This window comes from Anser anser (assembly GCF_964211835.1).
Source record: "Anser anser genome assembly, chromosome: 1".
Lineage (NCBI taxonomy): Eukaryota > Metazoa > Chordata > Aves > Anseriformes > Anatidae > Anser > Anser anser.
This window is the reverse complement of record NC_139720.1, coordinates 181,021,962-181,048,045: the sequence shown is the minus strand read 5'-3', so window position 1 is coordinate 181,048,045 and position 26,084 is coordinate 181,021,962. Positions and strand designations below refer to the sequence as shown.

Below are 26,084 nucleotides of genomic sequence, written 5' to 3'. Positions count from 1 at the left end.
CTGCTTTCATGAAGGATATGCTGAATTGTTGAGTCCAAGCTTTTATTTTCCTATGTACAATTTTAAAAGCACATAAAGATGAAAGAGTTGAAATAGTATAGGTTATGTGTTCGAATGCCAAGAGTTCTCCTGTTTTTATCAAGATTTTAAAAATTGCTGAGTGTGATCACAAATAATGTGTTAGAGTATCACCTTTGAAAACTTTGGGAGCTTAACATAATTTAAGAGCCAGCCTTTCTGATGGGATTGCAACTTGCTGTAAAGCTAACGCTGTGCAGCTGATAAACAGTGACAGAAGAAGTAGGCGATCCAAAGCACATCCAAAACACCCAGGCCTGCGTGCATCGACTTCTGTTTAAATCATATATGGAAAACTATCAAGCCTGGGTGTTTAAAATGCCTGAGACTGAATAGTGTGTGAAGTATAAGCAGCAGCCAAAGTTTGTAAAAGCAACTCATGTCTAATACACATATATGTATGCGTGTGTGTATATACATAGATACATATATACATTCATACAGTGTATGATATGCGTTCAGACCTGATACAGAAGTGTGAGTGGCAAAAGCACTTGTACATTTCTCTTCTGGAAATTTGTCCCCAGACTTACCAGTCCTGTTCGCAAAGCTTGGCCCTTCGCTGTCATTGTGCTGGCTGGAAAACCTAACATCATTTCCTTCTTTGTAACTGGGGCCCTTCCCTAATTTGCTTGACATAGATACAGTCCCCAGTGGTCCCTGAAAGGGATCATAATCCATCCTTACCATCTTCATCCCTTGCATTTTTTCCAGGTGGACACTCCACAACTCTCCCAACAAAGTGGATATTTTTTCTTTCCAGAACCCAAGTCTGACTATTTCTGGTAGGAGGCACGTAACAGAAACACATTTGCCAAGTGCTGCTGCCTCTTTCCTTGGATATGGGAAAGCATTTTGTTGAAATGGGAAAACCAAATGAATAGATCCCGCCAGCCCCGCACGCCTCCCGTCTGCGAGCATCCCCACCCCGGGGACGTGGGCTGTACTGCAGACTCAGGGGGCTGGGTTTAGAGGAGCCCTTTGTTGAAATATTGGCAGCACATCACTGGACTTGTCGTCGTTACAGATGGAGCGCTTTGCCGAACAGATGGATTCTCAGCTTTCGGAAAGAAAGGGAAGGTACTTGATGTACCATGGTGGGAAAGGAGGGGGGGGGGTCTTCCAGGCATATGGGAAGGCAGGGAAGAAGGCACGTTCTGCACTTTTTGGTGCACTTGGAGCCTAGCAACCTCTTTCTGGCAAACTTGCTGGGAATGTGTGAGCACAGAGCTCTGCAAGAGGGTGAAGTTACTGTAACAGACGTGGAGGAAGTAATTTGCGCAGAAGCAATGGAAATGAAGGCAAAATCTAGAAAAGCCTGATCTCCTGAGTGCACAGCTAAGTATGACAGTGAGGGATCGGGCAGTGCTGCTGCCCGGGAGCAGAGGCACACTCTGTTGAGGCACAGGACTAGCACCAGAGCAGCACAGGACCAATTAATATTTTAAAATCTGTTGTGCTGAGAACAGAGGTCAGGGATAGATGTTACCTGCCACTGTGAAGGCAGGCATCCCCGTTTTCCAGCAGTACTTGCATCAGTTTCTATCTGTGATGGGGCAGCTGGCACAATGGCATTGTTCGGGGACCATGTTGCCTTTTCTTGTCTTTATCCTCCCCTCCCCACCTCCCCATCTCATTCATACTTCACCTCCATCTTAACTGTGAGTGCAGGATCAATTCCATGCAGCACCCAGGAGCCTGCAACCCTGACTGGAAGTGATGCTATCTGCTCCAATATTTACTGCTAAAATCTTTGTGAAATTGCCAAGTGGAGTGTGATAAGGACGCCGCATGAACTGAAAAGAGCTATCATATTTTGGTGTTGTGTGCTAACTCTCTACAACTTTTCAGTCACTTTACCCATGCACACACACATATACAGAGTTAGCACAAATATTGTACTTTATTGTGGTACAGTTTAGGAGATGATGACCTTGGACTTCAATCTTCATTTTTTCCTCTTAGCTTAATTAGACAATTTCAACACCTCTTGAATACAGGCATAAAAGCTATCTAGCCATTGTAAGGATGCCAAAGTCCTAGGAAATCCAGGTTTTCTGAGGAAAAAGAAAAGGAATGTAATAAAGGGCAAAAATGTCAAGGTTCTTGTAAAAGTGTGATTCTCTGCTGAAAGCAGCTATGCAAAAACATCGCTTTCTTAAATGATGGTTCTGGCTTTTGTTCATAGTCAGGGTTGTGTCTGTAGCAACTGAAATGTCAAAAGTCTTTTTTTTTTTTTCCCTGAAAAATAAAGTAAACTGGATTACATGCCCACTTGTGCATCAACTGTGCTCTGTTTCGTAGGACCGAATTCTCAGGGAGGCTCTGAGATAAAATAAACCAGGAAACCCATCGTTGAATTTTAGTATGAACATTTTTCAGATTGTTGTGTCTGGATCTCTGCCAAGTTTCAGCCCTATAATAAATTAATTCCAACCCACACAAAAGAGAAGAGGAAAAAAAAGACTGCTGCAACACAAAAACATTGGGCAATTTTTATGAGGAAACAAGTGGCCAAGAATAATTAATTGGAAAAGTAATTATCCAAAGAGAGAGTGAGCTCTCTTCTCTAATTGGAAGCTATAACAGTTTGCAGACTTACTAAACGCAGTATAGGAGGAGCATCAGCATTTTACTTCACAAACCCGATTGAATTGAATATCAAGTTAAGATGTTACTTCCTCTTGTTTTATTTCTCCTTACACTCAGAACTGTGATTGAGGCCACTTCCCTCTCTCTGTGGCCAAATCTAATCTGGCTGCCGCAGGACTGGTGAAATTCACGGAGGTGATGAGCCAGGGTCTGCTTTCTGCATTGTACGTCTGGCTTTATTGAATCTCTAGTCACCCTCGGATAATAAATATTTCATATGTTGGACAGGTGAAAGGTTTCATTCAGCTGCAGATCTGCTTCCAAGGCAACCAATTCCTGTCATCTGAACAGTTTAAACATGTTGAAAACAAAGCTTTCTTTCTGGTTTTCTCCTCTACGATTTTATGTGTAAAGCATTATCCGTCTCCCTCCAGTCCTTCCTACAAGCAGATACAGAAAAGCCAATAGCATTAACAAGTAATTTTAAACAATTTATAACCCAAATGTATTCTCTCTTCCAGTCAAGATGGGATGAAAAATGCCATTTTATTTTGCAAGCATAGAATAAATATCTACAGGTATAGAATTGCCTGGGTTAGCATCTATAAATACCCTGCACGCAAATGTATGCAACTTCAACACAATGTTATGCTTTACATTATGATTCTCCATTATGATGGGTGTTGCCCTGGTACTGTTCTCCAGTAATTCTGTGTTGAGTTCTGTGTCTCCAGTAATTCATGGTTGAGTTTTTTGGGGGGCAGTTCCCCAGTTCTTTCTATGAGAAAACTTACTGAGAAGATTGCTAGCAAAATGTCTCCAACCACATCTGATTTCTGCCGGTGTCAGAACTTATGAGACATTTTCTTCTGGAAAATGTCTGCTGCCTCCTTTTACATCTTGCAGCTGAACAAGCCCTTCTAAAGAATAACTTTTCTCCTTCTTCCTCTGCACATCTCCAGACATTATGGTAAGCTACTCTCCCTCCTCCTCTCAAGCTCTACCCACATGTGGACTCGGTGGCTTGTGCTCTTCTCCATGTCCCCTCTGCTCCACCTGCTACTGCTGGCTAAAAGAAGCATTCTCTTCCTGCGTGTCGTGGCAACTGTGAAGAAAGGGGAAATTTTGGTAGGCAGACCATTGGTAAAGGAATTTTTCTACCATCTTTCTACCATCTACCATCAGGCTTAGCCTGAGATGTTTTTACTGGAGTCTACCTGACCTTCTGCATTGATGTTCTCTTAATGTAATTATGACAGAGCAGTGGTATTTCTCCAGGAGACTCAGGAAATCATTTGGAAAATGCAGCATCTTGGGGTGAGATTGAGGGGTTTTAGCTATCCTGGTAGAGAATCATGCATAGGGGGTTTATTTTATCTCTCTTCCCTCTCCTGCTTACTGTATAGGTTCTGGTGCTGTATTCTGTGTGTAGGAGGATGTTCTAGATCAGTTCAGAAAGGCTGTCACAAAAAATGCACAACTGCTGGTTTGGGTTTAGGGGAGAGATGCGAAGTGGCTACAGGCTGTGATAGCCATCTTTGTGCCTGGTAGATCCATGGCTGATCCCCGCATTAGAAACAATTAAACTACACCTGACCTTGCAGCCCTCCTCCTCCTGCTTCCAGGCATATAGATTTTAGCCAGCAGGTCTCTGGTTAACCCCTCCTCACTGTTGTTTATTTCCTGCCACTCCGCAGACACACCACTGAGCGTTAAGTATGTGAACTCAAAGACGCTCCCTCTCTACTGTACAGACTTAATAGCAAACAGTCACGAGCTGACTTTCTCCAGGCAGAATTATTTCTACCTAAGAAATATAGGCTTCGGGAGTATGCCCTCTCTCTCACCCTTTTCATATTGCATTAAAAGCATCCACTTTGGGAAACTACAACTGTGTTTATTCGAGTGTTGAATTTGGAAATAGTACCGGGATCCCTGCCACTGCACGCTTGAACCATGAAGCCCAGGTCAGTTCCATTTTTTGGTTTTCATGTACTGGCACAGCGCTGCAGCATTTTGAGCTTCCAGGTCTCCGTGGGAGCAATTCTCATTTTAACATGCAGAAAACATCATGTTTGATTTTATAACCTTACTTTTTGCTTTTTGTTTTTTGTTTTTGGCTGGTTGGTTGGGGTTTTTTTGTACTACTAAACCAAAATGTCAGGGTGGCATGTCAGTAAACACAATGCGTTCAAAAGGGATCATGCTGACAGGCTCGAAAACTAAACACTCTGTTTTCAACAGGCAGGAGCAGCTCCGATTTTCCTTACTGCCAACCAGGCTATCCCTGGACCTTAGGGGACAGCTGTGCTTAATCTGCCTTTTGCTCCGTTGCTGTGACTGCCAGCTATTGCACTAAATAATGCGGTCTCAGGCTGTGGGAGGATAACAAGTTTCAATCACTGTTCACTGAGGTTGGCTTCGTGACTTGAAGCTGCTGACTCAGTACCCCCTTAGTTTTGTCAGTGAATCAAAGCATTTCCTATCTTCCAGCCTTCTGCAACATTAGGAACATTGTGGTTTTGTTATACTGCTAGACAGAAAGGCACTGGCGCAGTTCTTATTGCACTGTCTGCAACTGATGGGTGTTACTCCTCTTTCATGGGGTACTTTCTAAGGAGGCTGGTTTTGGTAGTAAGTCTACACTACACCTCAGAGTCCAAGTTTCACCCAAACTGAGTTTTCATTTCTGAAATTTCATGTGTGTAGTCTCTCACTGTAAGATGGATTTGCACAGGGATGATCAGGGATGAGGTAGCAAGATTTGGTACCCTCAGTGTTTGTTCCCCCAAATGTATGTTGGATGTCTCTATCTGAAGGCATAGGACTGATAGTTTGTTTATAGGGAAGACATTGTGAGTCTTCCCAAGAAAATAACAATGCTTTTTGCAGTGCAATATGTTGGTGTTTTACTGTGTTGCATCTGGGGATCTTGCATGCCTTTAATTTCTTTAATGTTTTGATATTGCTAGGAATGCTCTTGCAGTAGAGTTCCTCTTGATGGAAGTTATGCCACTGTCATTTTTTTCATGTTTCATCCCATTGATGAAGGATAATCTGGAGCATATCCAAACACAGTCTTTTCATGACCAAGAAAGTAGCAGCCGTTGTCCCCTTCAGTCACTAAAGAGCAGTCTGGAGAGCAAAATGCAGTGTCCAGCCCCAAGTCTTCTCTGACTTTTCTCTGGTGCATTGAGTTACACTGCTTACAGGTTTTCCTTCTTTTAAACTCTTCTTTCTTTGTGTATTTGTTCCTCGTCTAATTATTTTAGGTCAAGCCTACAGCTGCGTAGATTACTGCAAAGGTAACGCTCTGTGATCTTCCTGCAGCAGGAAAATTTGCATGGAAAGATAAATATCTTTTTTAGGTATTATATTTATGGAAGACAGTGGAGGGGAGAAGTTTTGAGTGACTGAAAATTTTGTAACTGCACCATTAATGTTTAATTACTATTGGCAGCCAAGAAATGCCTTTCTGGATTAACCAGACACTCTGCTTCAGGGATATGCATAGGTGGCAGAAAGTGATAAAGCTGGTGAAACCGCACCTCTGGGAACATGTAATGGGATCTTTCCTGTGATATGCAAATTATGCTGCCAAGTTGCTGTATAAACAATTCATGGGAGAAGTGGTGAGAGGTAGTTAAATAGCTGGATTGCGTATCAAAGATAAAATCCATCACTGGGAATGGAAAAATGCATTAAAAGAGTGGGTTTGCTTTTTTATATATATATATATATATATATATATAAAAAATATTCTTTGCCCAAAGCATTTAATTGCACTAAAGAGTAAATAGCAAATGATTTATCAAATTGTTGCAGTTCAGAGTAAAGGAGTGTTTAGGAATGCAGCATGCATGTAGTTTATGGCAGAGAAGACTTTTTCTTCTAAATGTAATCTAGCCAATAATGTTACTCTTTTTTTCTTTTTCTTTTTCTTTTTTTTTTTGACAAAAAAAAAAAAGATTACTTCATAAATGTTAATTTGGATACTTTTCAGGCAGAAGATATGCACTGCTTACTTTTCAGTTATAAATCCAATCCTGACAGTTCCAAGCATGAGCAATGATCACAGGCAGCCCAGCAAAACATATTTCAGGGTCATATTCAGTCATAGATCGATGAGTGTGCATAAACCTTATTGACAATAGCAGAAGTTGAACTTGTGGCTTCAGAGTGGATTTCTACCTTTTGTGTTTTATACAAGGAGAGGATTCTGGCTAATCACATTCCTCCAACAAATCAAAGATTGCTCTTTCACAAATGGCATCAAAACCCTCATTAACATTGCGTCCAACCACATTGTTTTTCCTCAGAGGTCCATTCCTATAGCAATTTTCCCACAGCCCTCTCCTCTACCTGCTGTTCATTTAGGTTCCTATGTGGCTCAGCTGAAGGCAACTGAGAAGTCTCTGATTAACTTCAGTGGGAGTTGGATCATGCACTAGAGTCCTAAGAGGCCAGCAACAAAAAATTTAAGAAGCCAGCGGGGAATTTTAAAGCATCATGAGGCAAGGGAAATATTTTTGGCCTGTGACTTTCTTTTGTTTTGCTATGCAACAGGAATGATACTCTAGATAGAGTTGTACAGTCATAATGAACAGATCCTGCATTCAACAAATGTATCCGATTCTGTTCAGTGTTTAATCACCCACAAAAGCTGCCTCAGATGCTCTTCCACCAGGAACAATATCTCCTAATTAACTGTAATTAAGGTATATTATAACAACAGGATGTGAAACTAGATGGATCTGTCTCTTGACATTTCAAATTTGGATAATTTTTTTTTCTGCCAAGTCTCTTAATATGCTTCAATTAATGATAGCAGAGGCCAGGCCATTCTCAGTGATGGATCTGCATACTTGATTCTTAGTATAACTGAGATGAGATGGAGCATGAATCTTTTCACCATTAAAGCCCCCTTAGAAACATACATGGTCCCCAATTAAGCCTAATTTACTGGCCCAGATGTTGATTACTAGGAAGGCAAGGGTAAAAGCTTCATCACCTTATCCTGGAAAGTGTAAGGTGAGAGCCCAAGATGAGAGAAAAATCTGGCACCTTGTCTGCAGGCTCTTCAGAGAATCCATAGCCACTTGTAGCAGATATGGCATCTGTTCACTCACTGAGAAGCCATGTGAATCTGTTTTATTCATGCACTTATCAAGTAAATTTTTAATTTGAGTGGCCCAAGGAAGTGCTTCAATAAACATCTAGAAAATTATTGCTTCTCCTCTGAGCTGTAGTCTTAACAAACTAGTAAGTATTTGGAGGACTAATCAGAAGTAAAGCTGATACATATAGTATGGATCTAGACAGCTTAACAATGAAGACTTTTTAAAGTATTCCTGAAAAAAGGGAAATTTCCAACCTAAAGAAGATTTCCTAGCTCAGGTGTTCCTGGGTGCATAATTAAACTGAATTTGCTTGTCCCTTGCCACTAGCCACAGCTGTCCTAAAGAAGAGTAACAACATTGCATTTCTACTAGTTAACAGCTTTGCATTTCTACCAAGACTGAAATCTTGCTTGTACCCTGAAATATGCATTAACACATCAATGTGCTACAGCTCCATCTGGTGACTCTTCGCAAACCTGGTGATGATGCTTCACTGTGTGTCATTGATGCACTTCACAATGTCGTTAGCTTATGGGACCTGGGGAGGAAATCACCATTTCAAAGAGGAGCACAGATGAGGCTGGGTTTTTGCAGAGTTTAGTATGGTGTATAGGTATTTGCCTGCAATTATCTATTAGGTGTCATCAAGTGTATGCAATCAGAAGGTTTCGTGTAAAAACAGTGGGGAAAAAAATATGAAAGGCATATCTCTCATGCTACTCCACTGAGCAGCTCTATTATGATAAGGACTTAATTTAAATGATCTACTATATCTATGATTACAGAATATAATCATGTTCCTAGGATATATATTTTTTATTCATCTCTTTTTAGCTACCTCTGTTCCCTGTAACTTCATAAAGAAAATATTTGTATAGATTTATTTGAATTGTGTTCCCAAGCATCTTTACTGTAAATCAGTTCCCTGATTGAGAAATGACATGATTACAAACTTTCAGTTTTCTTTTAAGATACCGGTAAACAATTTTTTTAAAGTCTCATATTTTGTTTGCATCTTATGTGCCCATACTCGCTTGATCACACTCAGGAAATATTTTTGTACACTGCCGCTATGCATGACTAAGAAAGGAGCTGTAGATAGAACAAGATGAGATACAGGCTGTAATTTACACCTGACAGAGTGTGAATTTCATTGCAAGTCCTTTTAAAGGAAACCTGCCATTTTCTCCACATTCAGATAGACAGTGATTCCATTAAAAAAAAAAAAAAAAAAAAAGATCGTTGTCTCTTTGTGTATTTGTTTGGTTTGTCTGTTTTGGTTTTCATTTTTCCTAGAAAAAAAATAAAAAATAATTATATATATATATATATATATATTCCTTGACCTAATGCAATCTTGTTTTATCTTCAGGCACAGGTCATGGTCCTGTCATGCTGAACATACCCTATAAGCAGAGAACAGCCTGACTATGCAAGATTAATGAAGTGGAGGATAAAAAAAATATCACCCCATTTCATGGGTGGGGATCAAGGCACAGACAGTTTAAATGACTTGCCCAAGGTCTATTGCAGAGCTATTTGAGGAACAGGAATCTCCTGGATCCCCATCCAGTTGCTTTTCTATTTCTAATGGACAGAAGACCCCTTATTTGTTTTGGTTGAACTGCAATTTCAGGTAGTTTAGAAGACATTTAGAGATAGAAGGGGTCTATTAGTCTTTCCCACTGAAAGAAATATTAGCAGGCAATTAAAAGAATAATAAATGGGACCCGTTCAAACTGCTCTGCTTGCTGTTGCTCTGAGCTTCAAGCAAGAAGGTACACAGAGGTCATTTCACCTGACTGCTTATATATCAGAGGCCACTGGTGTCACCCAGGCACTACTAAATTAAACCATATATTTCAGACAGAAATTCACTGGTCTCACAAAACATTGTCTATCAAGACTGTAAATTCAAAGGACTGGGTTTTGTCTCTGCATGCTTCTGTTTTGCACTCCTGCAGTGCCACCTGGACAAACAAGGACCGTTCATACTTCTATTGTCTTAATCCCCTGCATCATCACAATTATTTTGAATAATTTGATGCCTTCTAGCTTAAACTAAACCAAATAAAACCAAATGAGCAGAGATGGTGTCAAAAAGGTGTGGGCAGTGACCCTGGTACCTCCTGAGTGCCAGAAAAGCTCATTTCCCAAGCAACAAGTGATAGAACAAGAAGAAATGGCCTCAAGTTGCAGCAGGGGAGATTTACATTGGATATTAGGAAAAATTTCTTTACTGAAAGGGTTGTTAGGCATTGGAACAGGCTGCCCAGGGAAGCGGTTGAGTCACCATCCCTGGAGGTATTCAGAAGACATGTAGATGTGATGCTTAGGGACATGGTTTAGTGGTAGACGGTTGTGTGTGATGATCTTAGAGGTCTTTTCCAAAGTAAATGATTCTGTGATTCTATAATTGCTGCTGTAGGGACGATATCAAGTGGTGGGTATCCAGCTGTGCTGGGGGAGCTGGGGGGAACTGCTGCACCCCTGGGTCTTCTGGGCTAGTACCTCTGTCCTCTGAAAGTTCAAGGGGTGAAGACTTGGTCCCGGGAGAGCACGGTACAGAAGTTTGCTGGATGACAATGTAAGAAAACAAGTCTAAAGCCATCAGTAACCATATTCATAGCTACAGGCCAAATGCTTTATTCATAATGTTGCAGTGAAAGTATTAACATTACATTTGTTTAAAAAGTAACTAGTAGGCCATTTGTGACCCTCATAATACATGTTAAGCAGTGTTCTACTGGTTTACACTGGTTGCATTCTGCTTTATGTATTCCAGAGGGTCAGTGTGCAATGATTTTTACAGCAGTAACAAATGCTATTTATGAATATAAGTAACTAATTTACCAAAGTTTCACATAGTGACTTCACGGCTTCTGCTTCACACATAAAGGTTCTGGAAACCTTTTGGTCCTGCTGTTGACTTTGGGTTGTTCCTGTTTGTATCTTGAAGCCTGAAAATACTTTATTACAGTAAAGTAAATACATTATTCTTGTTATTGCCCCTGTTATTAGAAAATATTTACATAGTGTAGTAAATTTACATTGTACTTTGCCAATGTAGATAAAGGCAAATTCTCTGCCCTGAAGAGCTCATAATTCAAATAAGGCAAGACAAACAAATGCACAATACTCCAGGAAAGGGTGGTTGAAAGCATTGTTAGCTATGTGAAAGGGGTGAAGGGCCTGCATGAGGAGAGAGGGGGATGCTATTGTTATCAGTGTTCCTAATATTATGTCACAGTAGCATCTTAAAAGTCTCAAAGGGCTGAAGATCCAGCTGTATGAGGTGCAAAAGCCTGGCAGGAGGGCAGCCCTGCCCATGACTCTTGGAACATCATTGACTCGCTGACATCCAGTCCCAGGGGGCTCCTGGATGAAGCCAGAACCAGCCCAATTACAGCACAAGGAGCACTGGGTCTCCAGTTGGTTTTAGCCCTCTTGGGGTGGAGAGGGTGTTAGCCAGTAAAGGTACAGCAGGATGAAATGGAGGGAGGGAAGGCTTTTAACACCATCATAACCACCATGATCTGCAGCTGGAACCCCATCTGCCCCAACCTCAGGGCAGCCAGTTACAAGGGAGAAGCCCCAAAGCATTTTTTGTTGCCTGATCATACCTGAGGCACAGTCTCTGATGGTCTCCTGATAACGCCTCGTATTAAATATGGGATTGCCTCTCCCTCTGTGGGAGTGAATCATAGAATCAGACTATCCTGAGTTTGAAGGACACACCAGGATCATCGAGTCCAACTCCAGCGAAAGAGAAGGAAGGTGTACAAGTGTCCTCTGAAGAAGAGCACACATGCAGAGTATGTGATATTCCTGTTTGCAGTCCTACAGTAATTGCTTCATGATCCCATATGCAACTATTTAGAAAACAGGTAGAAAATTCTTGGCTCCACTTCACAATGTAATTCAGCCTTTGCTGAAAGCCATTGGGTATGAGGGAGAAAAAAGAGCCTGGAAGCTCGGCTCCATCTTCTAGAAAATGGAAAACCCTCTCAGTTCCCCCCATTTACCCACAACAACCAGACTGGGAGAAGCAAAAGGACAGAGGGAAACTCCATGTAGCTCTCCTCACCTTCTAATCAATGGGGGGTACTGCCCCCAAGCATGGCACAAAGGATAAAGAGAGCCATTTACTACCTGGTCAAGGCTGATGGGAAGAAATAGGGAAACCATGGTAGCTGAGTGGGGTTTGTAGCTGAGTGGTTCACTGATCTTTAAGAAGCGAGCTGCAAGGAGCAAAGGAGTTAAGCATCTGGGAAAGAAACAGGGCTGAGGAGAAACGATTCATTTGGAAGTGGGAAGTGGGAAGAAAAGGGCCAGAATGAGTTTTCTCTCCAAAGAACAGATAGATGTAGGGCAATACAGTTGTAGGAAATGTGTGTGAGTGGGCAGCTCCCGTTGTCAACCACTAAAAGTCATATGTTGGCATATTCACTGGGGATGGGCAGGAAAAAAATCAGAAAGCAAGCCATCTCTCTAAATACACATTTGTGTCTATATCTGGGGACATTATCTTGAGTTACAGCAAGCTGTAGTCATTTCTGTTCTCCTGAGCTTTGCTGTGCTGGAGTTTCCAGCCAGGCAAAGGACAGGACTGGGAGCTGAGTCCCTTGGGATTGAGAGGTGTACTGGGATTCATACGGCAGGTTGCTGAGTGGTGGCTGGGCTCATGAGGCACAATTTGATTAACCCAGATCATCTCTGAGGCTTGTTTCATTGCCTTATCAGGTAGGAGTCTGAAACAGGCCATCTGAAGTATCTCATTCTCCCCATTGGCAATTTTGGCAGTGGGAAAGCTCAGGCTTAGGCCCGAGGCATAGGCCTCACACATGATGAGATGAATCCCTTCTTCTCTTAATGAAACAGCACAGTGTAACAGACAATACTGATTCTTGGTAGTGAAGAGATATTTGGATGAGGGAATGGCCCATGGCAGAGTCAGGCAAGAGATGTGCCTTTGTTGTAAGGGGAAACATGGAGTCAATGGATGGAAAAACAAACAAACAAACAAACAAAAAAGTCAAAAAAAAGCAAAGAGGAAAATTGTGAGGTAAATGGAGAAGAACAGGCAATACACTAAGAGGAATGGAAGGAATACAAGATAAATGAGACCAGAGAGCACACTACCAATTCAGAGCTTATAGTTGCAAAAAAAGATCCTAAGTGTGACAAGCTAAGAGGCGATGGCAGCTTTTGGAGAGAGGAGAGATGCAGGTTGATAGAAGAGATATTGAGTTTTTCTCATAAGCAGAATTTTTCATCAGAAACCTTGAATTAAAACAAAACAAATCTAAACCTCTCTTCAGGTGTTTCACCTGAACCCTCACTGAGAAAATACATGGTGGTCTTGCATAAAATTTTGTTCTATATGATTTTAGATTGCTTCCTTACCCCACGAAATAGTGTTCTGCAGGTCACCTGGGAACTTCAGCAAGGTCACTTAGATGTCACCTCTTGTCACAATTTTGTCCAATGATAAAAGTGTATTTTAAAAATATGAAAATAGTTTGATTGACAAGTGTTTTTTTTTTTTTTTTTTTTTTTTCCCCATGAAACTGCCTGAAAAGACAGGCTGCTTTAACTCCAGGAGTTCAATTATACAGGCTGTGAAGGAAAAGAAAAATGATAATGAATGCATTTTAGAAACTTCTAAAAAGTTACTTAAAATAGATTTTCCATACATAATGTTGCCATGTGAAACTCAACTGTCTCCTGGTCTTCTGGGCCTTGAAGAATGCAGTGTGTGTTCGTTTGGATATTCATTAATGAGGCTCCCCCCTCTCATTCTGATGGACTGCATGATACTGTCCCTAGGGGTCTGCCACAGGCAGGGCTTACCCATCAAACTGCATTTTTTCAAGGGGTGGCATGGAAGTGATTTTGCTTCAGGTTAGCCAGGAAGCTAAAATGCTCTGTCTGGGAGTGTGTCCCAGCTTGCTTTGGTCTTTTTTTTTTTTTTTTTTTCTCTTTTGTCCTTATTTCTTTTTTTTAGAAAAACAACCCCCATTGTATTGCAGTTGCCTGAAGTAGCTCTAGTAAACACAAGGTAAGGGGTGTTGCGCAGCAGAGTGGGAGAGGGTGTGATGTGTGCTGCATTTATGTAGGTGTTCCCTCAAGCCAACAGAGATAAGAAATAGCATGTATAGCTCGCATATAATGACTGCCCCAGGTGCTGTATGGCATCAAGGAGGCATTCCAGCACCTCTCGTGGGAGCATTTCAGTATTCAGCCTTCCAGTGAAGTTGCTGAAGTCTGTTTGCTCAAGACGTGCTTTGGGTGCCTTCTCTTCTGTCTGAAATGCAGTGATGTGGGAATGTCACGTTTCTAAAGCAGTCAGTGGCTTTCAGTAGAAAAGAGCATGACACAAGGACTAGTCTTAAAATACTGCTGTTAGTAATTAAAAGGTTTTAGAATCATTCTTTATTTGCGCCATATAAATTCTTAATATGCAGAAATTTACAGGAGGAGTTGGTTTAAGAGGCTACTGGCCTCTTAAATGGGAAGCAAGTGATTCAAAATTTCAAGTCATCTTGAAAGAGGGAGAAATGGAGACGCAATCACCATTCACAATGGCGTTTTGTGTTCAAGTAATAATCAGGCTTATTTTTATCATGACTACACTGCATCACAAGCTGGCAAAGTTGCTTTTTTTTCTTTCTTTTTTTTTTTTTCCTTCCAGATGATTTTGGTACTGCATATGCTTTTTTTATCACTAAGCTGGACTTCTGTAATGCTTTGCTTAATGTGCCTCCAGATTCTGTTATTTATAGACTTCAGCATATTCAGATTGCAGCTGCTAAAATACACACAAAAGAAAAAGCACATTTGTAACCTGTTAAGTCTTTGCTCTTTGATGCCAGAGAAGATCAGGATTTAGCATGAAATATTATGGGGTGACCTTACAAAGAGCATGGCAAGCACACCTGTTTATCTTGAAGATTTTTGTTTTATTATTTTTTTTTTTCACACTGAAATCTTCCAGTGTTCTGCTTTTGGAGGGAAATCCGGTCTTTGTGTGTTCTACGTATTATCTTCAAAAAGTGCTAGGGCAGAGGATTTTAGTAATGCAGCATCTCAAATGAGCTGTTCTTCCAGAAAATGTATTTTGTGCAAATTGGCTTTGTTAAATTTAAAAGGAAACTGTAAATATATTGTGGTTTTCTCTAAGTTGTCTTAGTCCTATCAGTACGGCCGTGATTTACTCGTTAACTGTTTTTCAGCAAAAATTGGTGGAGAGTATCCTTTGTAAATATGTAGAAACATACTTAGTGTACATAGCGAAAAATGAAATCTCTTAATGCTACAGCCTATGTTTTATGAGTTTATAAGATGAAAATGTAGTTTTTCTACACACATTCTAGGCATAGTCTAGAATGAACATAGGTGTTATAATTAATTCAAAATACAAAAAATCAGAAGAATTATGTAAGTGAACATGTAACCAGAGCTCCTATTTAGGCACTAAGGGTAGGACCCTTCTTATCTTCACTGGCTTTTGCCTAATAAAGCTGTTTTGTTAAGGAAAGTGCCAATTCCTTCAAAATCAATCTTTTCTTTCAAAGGCATCCAGTAAGCGGGAGTCTGACAGACAGAGCCAGATAAATAGGGTGACTCTCTGGAGACCCTGGAAAGCATCTAGCCTCTCTCCAGTAGAGCTGCAAAAGACTGAAGCATATGATAGATACTTAACTTAGGGTCCTATCCCAGAAAATAAGATGTTTTCTAAAATGCTCTGGTACCTCATGTATTTTATTTATTGAATTTGTAAACATTTTTTACAAATTGTTGTTGGAAAAGTTCAATTTCTTCAATTTCTTTTGAAGTTCATAATTTAGGTGAGTTTTTTTTAGCTGTTAACATGTCATTAACCATGCAAAAATATAAGACAATGCCTCTTTTTCATACGCTGCATATGCAACATTAGTGGGTAAAAGCCATCTTCAGTGTCACATTAGAGGTGTTCTTTCATTTTACATGCTCCAGGCAGGATGGCCATAGTAAAAACACATCATGTTCATTGTTAGTACCCACAGCTTTCTTCTTCATCCAGAAATAGTCAGGAAGACATGGGTAGTGATTCTCATAAAATCTTTGCTTCTCTCTCTCGTTTCTTTTTCTTCTTTCTTTATTGGGAGTCCTGTCAACATCTCTAAAAACAGAAACACTGGGAAGACCCAGTACAAAACACTTGATGCATTTTAGAAGACAGCAGGAGGTAGCCTGGAAAATGACCTGTGCTTTGGCAGGTCAGGTGGAATGTGACCAACCTAATGACCGTCATCCTATGAATCACAGTAAGCAATAACAAATGCTTCACACATGCTGTTCGTGTAAGAACTGAAAAACTTTCCTAGGTGTAACTTTCCTAGGATGCCACATCGCTCCAGCCACCTGCATTGTCATGAGAATTGTCACCAGTACTTTCTAATGGCTTTGCAACTTTTAGTCCCAGGTTTCAAAAGATTGATGGCATCAGTCTTTTCCTTTAAGGATTTAGTGGTCACTAAAATGAGACAGAGCGGCAAAATGACTTGAGGTCACAGAGCAGATCAGTGTCAGAGCCAGGCAAAGAACCTCCTCCATGCATCCTGGGGCTGGCCGCTGACCCAGCACTCCACAGAGCCTCATTACCGTGGTGCATTTAATCAGCTTCACTCCGTGTCATAATTCACTGTCTGTGGTGTTATAGATATCTAAAGGGTAGGATTTTAACTTAGCAATCTGCTGTGTTATTGAATTAGTTTTATGTTGTGTTAATTTCTTTGTCTCACAGCATTCATTGCCTGTGATAATTGATGCACAATATATAACCAACTTCTGTATTCATTTGGGTAACTGCATTTAATTGCCTGGTATAAAATATGCGTGCTAAGTGCAGTCTGCTATGACTGCTTTGACTGAGAAGTGCTCATTGGTATGGACTTGAGGGTGCTTTATCTTTCTGACAACCTGTCTGAGGGAAGTCTAAATGTCTCGCACAATCTACCATGCAAGGATTGGTACTTGCATTGTGTCTGCAGAAAATGAGGCCACAAAAAGTGTCCCAGGGAATCGCTTTACAGTGTTTGGTATTAGAAATTTGTTAATTAGAAGCTCTAAAGAAATGAAGTTTTTATTAATACACCTGCTCCCCAAAAACCTCCAGAACCATCAGCACCCAGAAGACTTTACATGTTTTCTCCTGTAGATCAGTATTATGGCTTTATTTGCTTCTCAAGTTACTCCCCCTCCCTGGAGTAAAGCTACTCCCATGCTCAAATGTTTATGTACGCAGATTTCTTTTACATATATCTTCAGGTCATTAATGCCCAGAAGAGTACTAATGATTTATAGATCAGGAGAGCTATCTAAAGGTGTGATGTCAGTGAGATGGTGTTGATTAACACCTGCTCATTATACACAGGGTGCCTGCATAAGCTTGCACTCTCTTGGACGTTTAACAAGTATCACAGTTATTCTTTTTATTTTTAAAAAATAAGAATCTTTACTATCAGACGTATTTCTCATCACACATCACTTGTCTTTTATATGACCTAGAGTGAGGGTTTATTTGTTTCTCTAGCTTGTTTTGTTTCCAGTGTCATGAAGAATATAATAGTGCAGTATCTGAGCTACACAAAGAAATGCTGAAATTTGCCCAAAGCTGATTTTATTTTAAGAATTAATGAAACCTCCCCCTATTCGAATTTTCAGAAGTTTCTTGATGAAAACTAAAGGTTGAGTGTCAATTATGTGTGAAGTTCCTGTAAGATTATTTTAGCCATATTATGCTGCTCTCTATTAATGTAATCTTTGACTTGTCAGTAGAAGGGATCTTCACAATTAGTATTTTTCTTTTTAAAAGAGCTAGTTTCTACAGTCTGTGTCCTTCAGGATGTAGCATTAGTTCTGCCTGCAGCTTGCTGCAAATTATTCAGTGTTCATAGGTGCCTTTATGCTTGTTATTCAGCTCTCTTCCACTGACAAAATAGCCTGCAGCAGTTCTTGGTTAGATAGGACTAGTTCCACTTTAGGCTCCTTGCGTGCTCTTTGTGCTTTTTCCCCTGGTTCAGCCTGCACTGCATCCAGGTCCTGCTGATCAAGGAGTAGCCTTGATGGCTAGAGAGAAAGCAAAACTGCCAAGAGCCAGTGTGGGCTGTGAGAGTGTGTTTTGAGCAAAAAGTTTCGTGGTGCACTGGGCAGAGATGGTGGCATAGTCCAATAGGGGATTCGCAAATAACCCCATATTCATGGTGGTATTTTCTTTGTCCTCTGCAAGGACTTTAACAAATGCTTGTGGCTAATTTATGAAAATATACCAAAATTTGAAATAGATGAACAACCTGGTAAAAAGCAAATGCAAAAGAAGTCACATATTAGTTCTCAGTAGACTGAGGTGTGTTTGTTTAGCCCAAGGTCTGAGTCTTTATGGGCCAATTCCCATTTCTGGCAGAGCTAATACAACTGCAATTTGGGCTGGGGGGAAGAGAGCATGAAGTTTGGCAGCAGACCTTGTAATGTCACCCAATGCACACCATGAGGCAGTAAAACATCCAGAAACAATCCAACATCCCGTTTTTTGCCCCTTATCTCATAATCCATGCTGGTCTGAGATACCTGTGCAGGTCTTCTGACACCATGGCGAAACACCTCCTCTATTGCCAGCAGTCAGGGGGGTACATGATGGAAATAAGCAACTAGCCCACAACAAGGTGTGGAGAGGCTTTTCATTGCTATGAGATGTTCCTTCCTGCACCTGGGCAAGAAGGTTCCTGGTCACAGGAGAAATGCAATAGGGCACCCAGATCCTTGCCAGGGGGGTATATGGATCCATGGGTGTTAGGTGAACCACACTCATCTGGGTTGTTCAGCATCTGTTTGTGAATCAGATTGATTTGCGAATGATTCATGAAGACGAAAGGGGATGTGCAGAGTGAGAAATATCTTACTGACAAGCAATTATTCAGCCAGCTTTAACCTCAAAATAGATGTTTGTGGTCAAAAGTTTATAGCCTGAGTAGAAAGAGCTAAGTACAATTTTAAGGAGCTGAATAAGAGACACCCAGTTTTTAAAAACATGACATAAATCTTGGGTGGCTTGCCAAGATTAACATAAGTTAATCGTGTTCCCTGAAGAGGACTTTTGTTCAATGTTTTTTCGTATTTATAGATGTTATTTAGCCGCTAATTTTATCATGAAATTATTTTATGTTTTGTATAATGAATAGTGGAGATCAAATAGGAATTGGAATTGCAAATTTGAATATTAAGAGTTGATAAATATTGACTTTTAAATAGACCCACTGTAGATTTGAACAAAATACTTTTTAACCTAGTATGCTGGTTATTTGAAAATTACAACATACAAAAAATGTAGAGTATTGTCTGATCCCGACTCTTTCTTTGCTCTTACAGCTATTAATTTGATCATGTCCCTATGAAGTGATCTGTACAGTGTCAGAGAACTGTAAAACTTTCTAGCTTGTACTTTATGCACATCATATGAAAAAAGAAAAGTGTGGGAGGTGCTCAAATACAGCTAAAATACAGCATAATCACTTTAATTGTTTCTTTTCTAAAGATGAATTCTTAGGGTTTGCATGTTGGAAACCTGATAATTAAGGTCTTTCAAGTATTTTTTAAAAAGACAGTGCAAGTGTCTTTAGGGCTGAGCAAGTCACCAACAGGCACCTGCCTGGCATTCATGATTCCCCCGTAAAGCTTGGAAGCACTCGGTCAGAAGTTGTGCTATCTCCCTACTGGTACCAAAGACTGTAGATCAGACCCTCTTGGCTTCTGGACAGCCAAAAATAAATAAATAAATAAATAAATAAATAAATAAATAAATAAATAAATAAATAAATAAATGTAGCTAATGCACATATCTAACATGGGTATACGTTTGTGTTCATCTCAACCTCTTCTAGCCTACAGGAAAGATCGGGAGGGACTCTTTGTCAGGGAGAGTAGTGACTGGACAAGGAGTAAAGGCTTTAAACTAAAAGAGGGTAGGTTTAGATTAGATATAAGGAAGAAATTCTTCACTCAGAGGGTGGTGAGGCACTGGCACAGGTTGCCCACAGAAGCTGTGGATGCCCCGTCCCTGGAGGTGTTCAAGGCCAGGCTGGATGGGGCTTGGAGCAACGTGGTCTGGTGGGAGATGTCCCTTCCCATGGCAGGGGGGCTGGAATTAAATGGTCTTTAGGGTTCTTTCCAACCCAAACCATTCAGTGATTCACATGATTCTCAGCGTTTTCTCCCTCTGCTGTGTAAATATGTAAATATGTAAAATGCACGGTCTGACAGATATCTGATGAAAGCAGTGCATTTTAGCTGGAAGCAGATGCTCCACGTTCACTTCGAGCTACCTAACCTTTCTGAGGCAAACATAGCATGCTAGTTAAGGAGCAGGCATCATCCTCAGCTCTGTTAGGTTTTCTTACATTTTCACACCTCTGCACATTCCTTCCTAAAATTCATTGCATTTTTTTTTCTGTTCATTTAATAACAGGAGACTATTTCCTGAAACTTGCAACATCAGTTAATTGTTAACAGTTAAAAAAACAACAACAACAACAAAAAAACATATTCAACCCTTAAAATGAGCTTTTTCAGCCAATGCCTTCATACTGAGGAAGCTGTGTAGCTACTGATAAGGCCTAATTTGTGAAGGGCTTTTCAGTCGGAGGCAAGCTGTCTGACAGTTCCTACTTGGCACTGTTTGTTTAGAGGGCTAAGATTCATTGAAAATCTTCACTGAAATGGGTGCAAGGAGGCTGGGGCTGGTGGTCCAGTGCGAGTGGGCAGAAGCATCATTCAAGTGGCTTCCCAGAGTGGTCTGTTGTTTTGCAACTATATTCTGACTGTGGCACTTGATGGCTGATTTCATTTTTTTTTTTTCTTTCAGAGCCTAATGAGCTGTGTGTGGGCCCCGCGTTCAGTGACATCCCATCTCAAGATGCTGCTAATACAGTAGCTAATTTTTCCTTGCTGAAGAAGTCTAACAGAAGCAAAAGGAACTGGTGAAAAAGCAATGGCTGCTGGTAAATATCTCAGGTCTGCACAGGTTGTAAGGAAATAGCTAGGAGATGGTTTCGGCTGTGATGGGATGGATGCACAAATGTGCAATCGCAACTTGTGTTTTGGGATTCAGCATGAGGAGGGTACCATCTCTTAGCTATCCAACCCACTCTTCCTTCCCCAGTCCAGGAATCCATACCTGGGCTCGGTCTTTTTTGACCATATTAATCATAACTCTCTTTTGTTTTCAGAACAAAACTTGGTGTTTTGCATAGCAAAACAACTGGTTATAACCTCTTTTTAGTTAGGGGCTAACATATTCTTAAATCCTCTATAAAAAATTGTATGTCATGGGAAGCGGGTTTTTGCTTGGGATGTGTTTGGTTCTCACAGCTTTCTTACAGTCTGCCATAGATTATATACAATTAAATTATATCAGAGGACTGCAGGATAATTCAGTCATGTTGGCAGGGATCTCAGGAGGTCTCCAGTCCAACCTCCTGCTCAAAGCAGAGCCAGCCATTGGGTCAGACCAGTTGCTCAGGGCTTTATCAAGTTCACTCTTGAAAACTGCCAAGGTTGTTGACTGTACAGCCTGTTCCACTGCTCGGCTCCTCCTCATGGTGAAAAAGTTTGCCATATAATCAGCTTGAATTGTTCATGTTTCATTTTATGTTTGCTGAATATTTCCAATGTCTTCATCATTTGCTATACAGTACCAAGCACTATTATCAGTTGTCTGAAAGGTGAAACATAATTAAGAAACAGAACAGTGGTTGTGATACCTCATTTTCACTGACAGTTCTGGTTAATAAAGCTGCGATGTTAACTTTTCTACTTAGAATGTGTTTCTTCTCCTGCAGCAGCTGATGGTTTGGGAAGTATAGCTATAGATACCACGCAACTGAACATGTCAGTCACTGATCCAACAGCTTGGGCCACAGCTATGAATAACCTGGGGATGGTTCCAGTAGGACTAGCTGGACAACAGCTTGTGACAGGTAAGACTTTTCTTTTAAAAGAGTTCTGTTTTACCAGTCCCTGGATTCTTTGCAACCTTTTAGAAATATCTGGAATGATTTCTGAGGATATATTTATTTTTTATATTCTGAAAACACCATCTATAATTAATATTGCATACTGTATAGTAGTCTCTTTTTGTACTAGGTGTATAATCCACATTATATTTTAGCCTTGTGGAAAGCCAAAACTCTGGGGAAAATGGACAACTAAACCATCGATCTTCATGCTGAGTCAAGACCAGGGGCCAGGTCATATAAGAGGAATGTTTGTTTTTGTTTCTCCGTTCAAGAAGGATATCTTGAGGTTCTGCCAAGGAACACCACGGACTAGGACCTTCTGACTGGAGAAAGATTTTAAAGTTACATTAATTAGGCAGAAAATCATGTAGTCTGTTCAGTTCATACGCTCAGCTAATATTAGTGAAGTGAAGCTTTCCCATCAGGTATTTTATTATTTACTCTCTGCCTGACTCCATAAATTGATTTCTAGAGGTTGTTCTTGTTTGATTTTGTTATTTCACTTTTAGTTTGGGAGAATGTGTCAGGAAATCACTCACTCTAACAATAATAAAAATAATATTTTGAAACCAGCATTGTTTCACAGACTAGTCCAGACGTTATCAGACTTCACTGTCAGCAGTAGAACTCCAGTTAGGTGGGATAAATTAAACTTTATTGTTCCTGTGAGGTACAGAAAGATTATTTTTGTGTGAGCGGGTGCCCCACAGATGCAAGCCATGAGCCAGACACACGACAGGTCCCCTCTGGAATATGTATCTTTAGCTTGAGAAGAGCAGTGCAACATGTGGATCAGAGCTGCCTCCTGTCTTGTCTGTGCCTGTCTGTAGACTTGGATGCAGTAAGCCAGGTCAGGATGTAAATCACTTTGTCTGCCTCACCAGGGATGCGTGACACTTAATTTTGGCCAAATATGTCCCTTTCTGGGACTGGGAACTGAGTGGAGCTGTGCCAGTTCACAGATGATGATCTGGCTCTGAATTACCTATTTTACAGTCGGGTAAACTAAGCTGCATGAAAGTTGATTTATGATGAATCAGACTCAAGCAGAGAGTTTACCTTGTAGAGGCCATCAACTGGTTCTTTAACCCCATGCTTCTGATTAAAGGAAACCAGCAGAACTGTCAGTGCCTGCCTCCCATGCTGCACCGGTCCTGCACCCAGCAGAGGAGTGGTGGTGGTCCTCAACCCAACAGCCTAGAGTAGAGCCCCAGGAATACTGGCCGGTATTGATGGGGGCACAGCATGGTGCATCACCAGAAGGTCCTCTCGCAGCATCACCAAGGACTTCACTGGTCTTGGTGTGCCTCTCTTGTCGGCTTGTGGGGAAATGGCATTTCCCATTATCTGGTGGGACTTTGCCTGTAGAAGCTGAGGTTGTTGCTGGAGACTGTGGTCCCACCACATGGAGAGGAGAGGAGAAATCCCACCAAACTGGGACAGGACCTAATGAACTCACTGTGCTTGTGAACAGATTTACTGATTCATGCTCATGTCCTGAATATGTGCTGAACTCAAATTCAATTACCTGAAAATGTCCAAATGTCAAAATCAGCTTCTCTGTGTTGATTTACAAGCATCTCAGCTGCATGTCCCATGGAGGTTTGCCCACCTTTTTGTCTTCTCCTCTTCCTCTGACTCCCCAGTTCTGGTGTAAGTTGTGTGAGGTGCGCTATGCAATCCCTACCAGGCAGTCTCCTTTCCTTTGCAATGCTTTTCCCTACAGGGAGGATCTCATGGATTTTATTTCATTGCCAGCTCCCTGCTGTAATTTCCATAATCATGTGTATCACGTATTGTAGGAGTGTTGTACAGGTCAGTTGGTATTTGTTCAGCATTTTCAATGTATGAAAGGTGCCATAAGTAATAAATATTAATTACTGAAATGCTGCCTGCTTTCTCTACAGGTGTAGAATGACTTCTTTGCTTTTCCTTTCCTTTCCTTTCTTTGAGACTCTCTTGTATTTTTCAAGGTAAATAGGTGTTTTGACACTTCATTATATTTCCTTATGATTCATAAGTTTTTGACACATTTTCATCATGGCAAATCCATAATTTTTACCACAATATACCATGAAAAGACTTATAGACTTATTTGCAATGATATATTTATAAATATATTTACTGTGTCTGCATTCAACAACAGTTTCCATCACCATATTAGACCAAATATCTAACCAGTCTATACCCCTTTCTGACTTTTTTTCATTTTTTTTAGTATTAATCCTATCAATGAAATAATCTCCCTCAGCAGTCACATATTGCTTTTTTTACTGTTATCTATGACATTTATCGGAGATGAAAATGAAACACCAGCGTTTTTTGTCTGCCTTTAAAAATAAATATTTTTATTTTATTCTTTTATTTTTCTGCCTTGGTGACAGCTAGGAAAGCAATAATTAGTTTAAAATTATCTTGGAGAGAGTGTGATCTTTCCTGCGTGTGCCTTTATAAACTGTGATAGTCTGAAATTCGGTGTGTGGTACCCATCTATACCCTGACGTATCTCCTATTTCTGATATTTCAGTTTCCAAAGGACTTATTCTATCATAGCCTTTCCTTCTCCAAACATACTGGTTCCTAATTCCTCAATTTCAGGGCATTTTTTCTCCTTTAGGTATGGCCTCCTTATGATCTACTAAGTCTCTTTACAGGGTTTTGCTGTTTTTTTTTTTTTTTTTTCTTTTTTTTCTTTTTCCAACTGAGGTTAACTTTGCTGCTGTGTAACATGCTGGGATTCCTGCCTCGTAACAGAGTTATGCTACCCACTTTGCAAGCTGTGAACTTTTTGCCTAGCCTGAGAGTTTGTTAAAATGTCTACTAAAGCTTCTGCAACATCTGGCCAATTCTCTTCTCACAGTCTGGGACACAGCCTGTCTGGTCTGGGTAACTAATCAATTTTAAGCACTGCTAACCTTTTAATACCAGGTTAGATGATATCTGTACTCTATTTAATTCCTTATCTCTCAGTACTGCAAAATTGGATTTTTGATCTGGGCAAATGTCAGAGCCTTTCATTTGTCAAGATGAATTCTTGTTAATAGGTGTATAATATCTCTTCAGTTTCTACATAAATTTTGCTTACGCTTCTTGTTATTCTGAAAGCTCATCTTTTTTTTCCATAATATTTAGCTATTGTAATACATATACGCTAATATGCATTTATACACTATATATGTATAATTCATACAATAAACTGTAGTTTAGCATAGTTTAATAATGCATTAGTTAAAGTGTTAAAGACTGATGTGGAATAGCCTTGTCTGAAAAGCACGTTCCTTCTAAACCTCCCCTTTCAGCAGTTTATAATTTTTTTCCAAAACATTGCCTTTTGGACTGAAATTTCTTGGTCTCAGCCCAGAGGTAAAAATTTTCTGGAAAGGCTGGAGAAAATCTGCTAAACTGCTTTTGAATTATCCAGGCCTTAAAACTGCAATTTTCTATGCTTTGATACTTTGAGAAATATGGCCAGGTGAGAGGGAAAGGATAGTTTGTACTCCACATTTCTGAGATCTGAATCCTCCTTGTGCACTCAGCAGTTCTGATTCAAGCACATCTTTCAATTATGTTCAAGTCCACTGTTCTGTTACATTTTAGGAACAGCAAAAAAACTTTGTGTCCAACTGAGAATGTTTTATTTTTGCTTTTACATCAGGATTTTTTTCAAGGCAAATTTGGCATTGCTGAATTTGGTGTCCTCATGATCTCTTTTGTTTCAGCAAATGGCAGCAGGTCACCTGTATTCTAAACGACAACATCCTGCCAGAAAAATACTTTGGTTCTTCTAACACTAATGAGTCATTACTCCGGAAAACATGAAGCAATTTTGAGATGCTTTCCTCCACAATGGCTTAGATGACCTAAACATTCATTAGTCGAAGGTGGTGTATGTCAAAAAGTTCACCAGTACAAATGAGTACGAAGGGTGGTACATTAGTGATAATTCTTCTAGACTTGCTTAAGACTGTGCCCTATGCTGCTTGTTTGTACTCTTACAGGAAAACAAACAAACAAACAAACAAACAAACAAAAACCATAAGTGCAGACATCCAAGATGAAATTTATACGTCTACTTATAAGTCAAGGGTATGCCTGAAAACTAATGCCTTCTACTTATTTATGGGATAATTATTAATGCAAGTTCATCCATGTGAACCCAGCCAACATGCCTCAGCCTCAGGATATTAAAATTTCTGTGGCCTCCAGTATTGTTTTTGCTGAAGTTAGACTTTGACCACTT

General features: G+C 40.3%; 1 protein-coding gene across 11 annotated transcripts in view; it reads left to right on the top strand.

The window, feature by feature from the left end:
- ENOX1 (ecto-NOX disulfide-thiol exchanger 1) overlaps positions 1-26,084 on the top strand; it is a 365,091-nt gene that overhangs the window by 202,905 nt on the left and 136,102 nt on the right. For 9 of the 11 annotated variants that reach the window (XM_083811361.1, XM_083811360.1, XM_083811368.1 and 6 more), the window contains 2 exons: positions 20,692-20,827; positions 21,668-21,805. In XM_083811361.1, the coding sequence (XP_083667487.1) occupies positions 20,818-20,827; positions 21,668-21,805 (148 nt within the window). In that variant the 5' untranslated portion in view covers positions 20,692-20,817. Of the gene's footprint in view, positions 1-4,160; positions 4,638-20,691; positions 20,828-21,667; positions 21,806-26,084 lie in introns of those variants that run through there. The other 2 variants (XM_083811362.1, XM_083811366.1) reach the window with 2 other exon arrangements.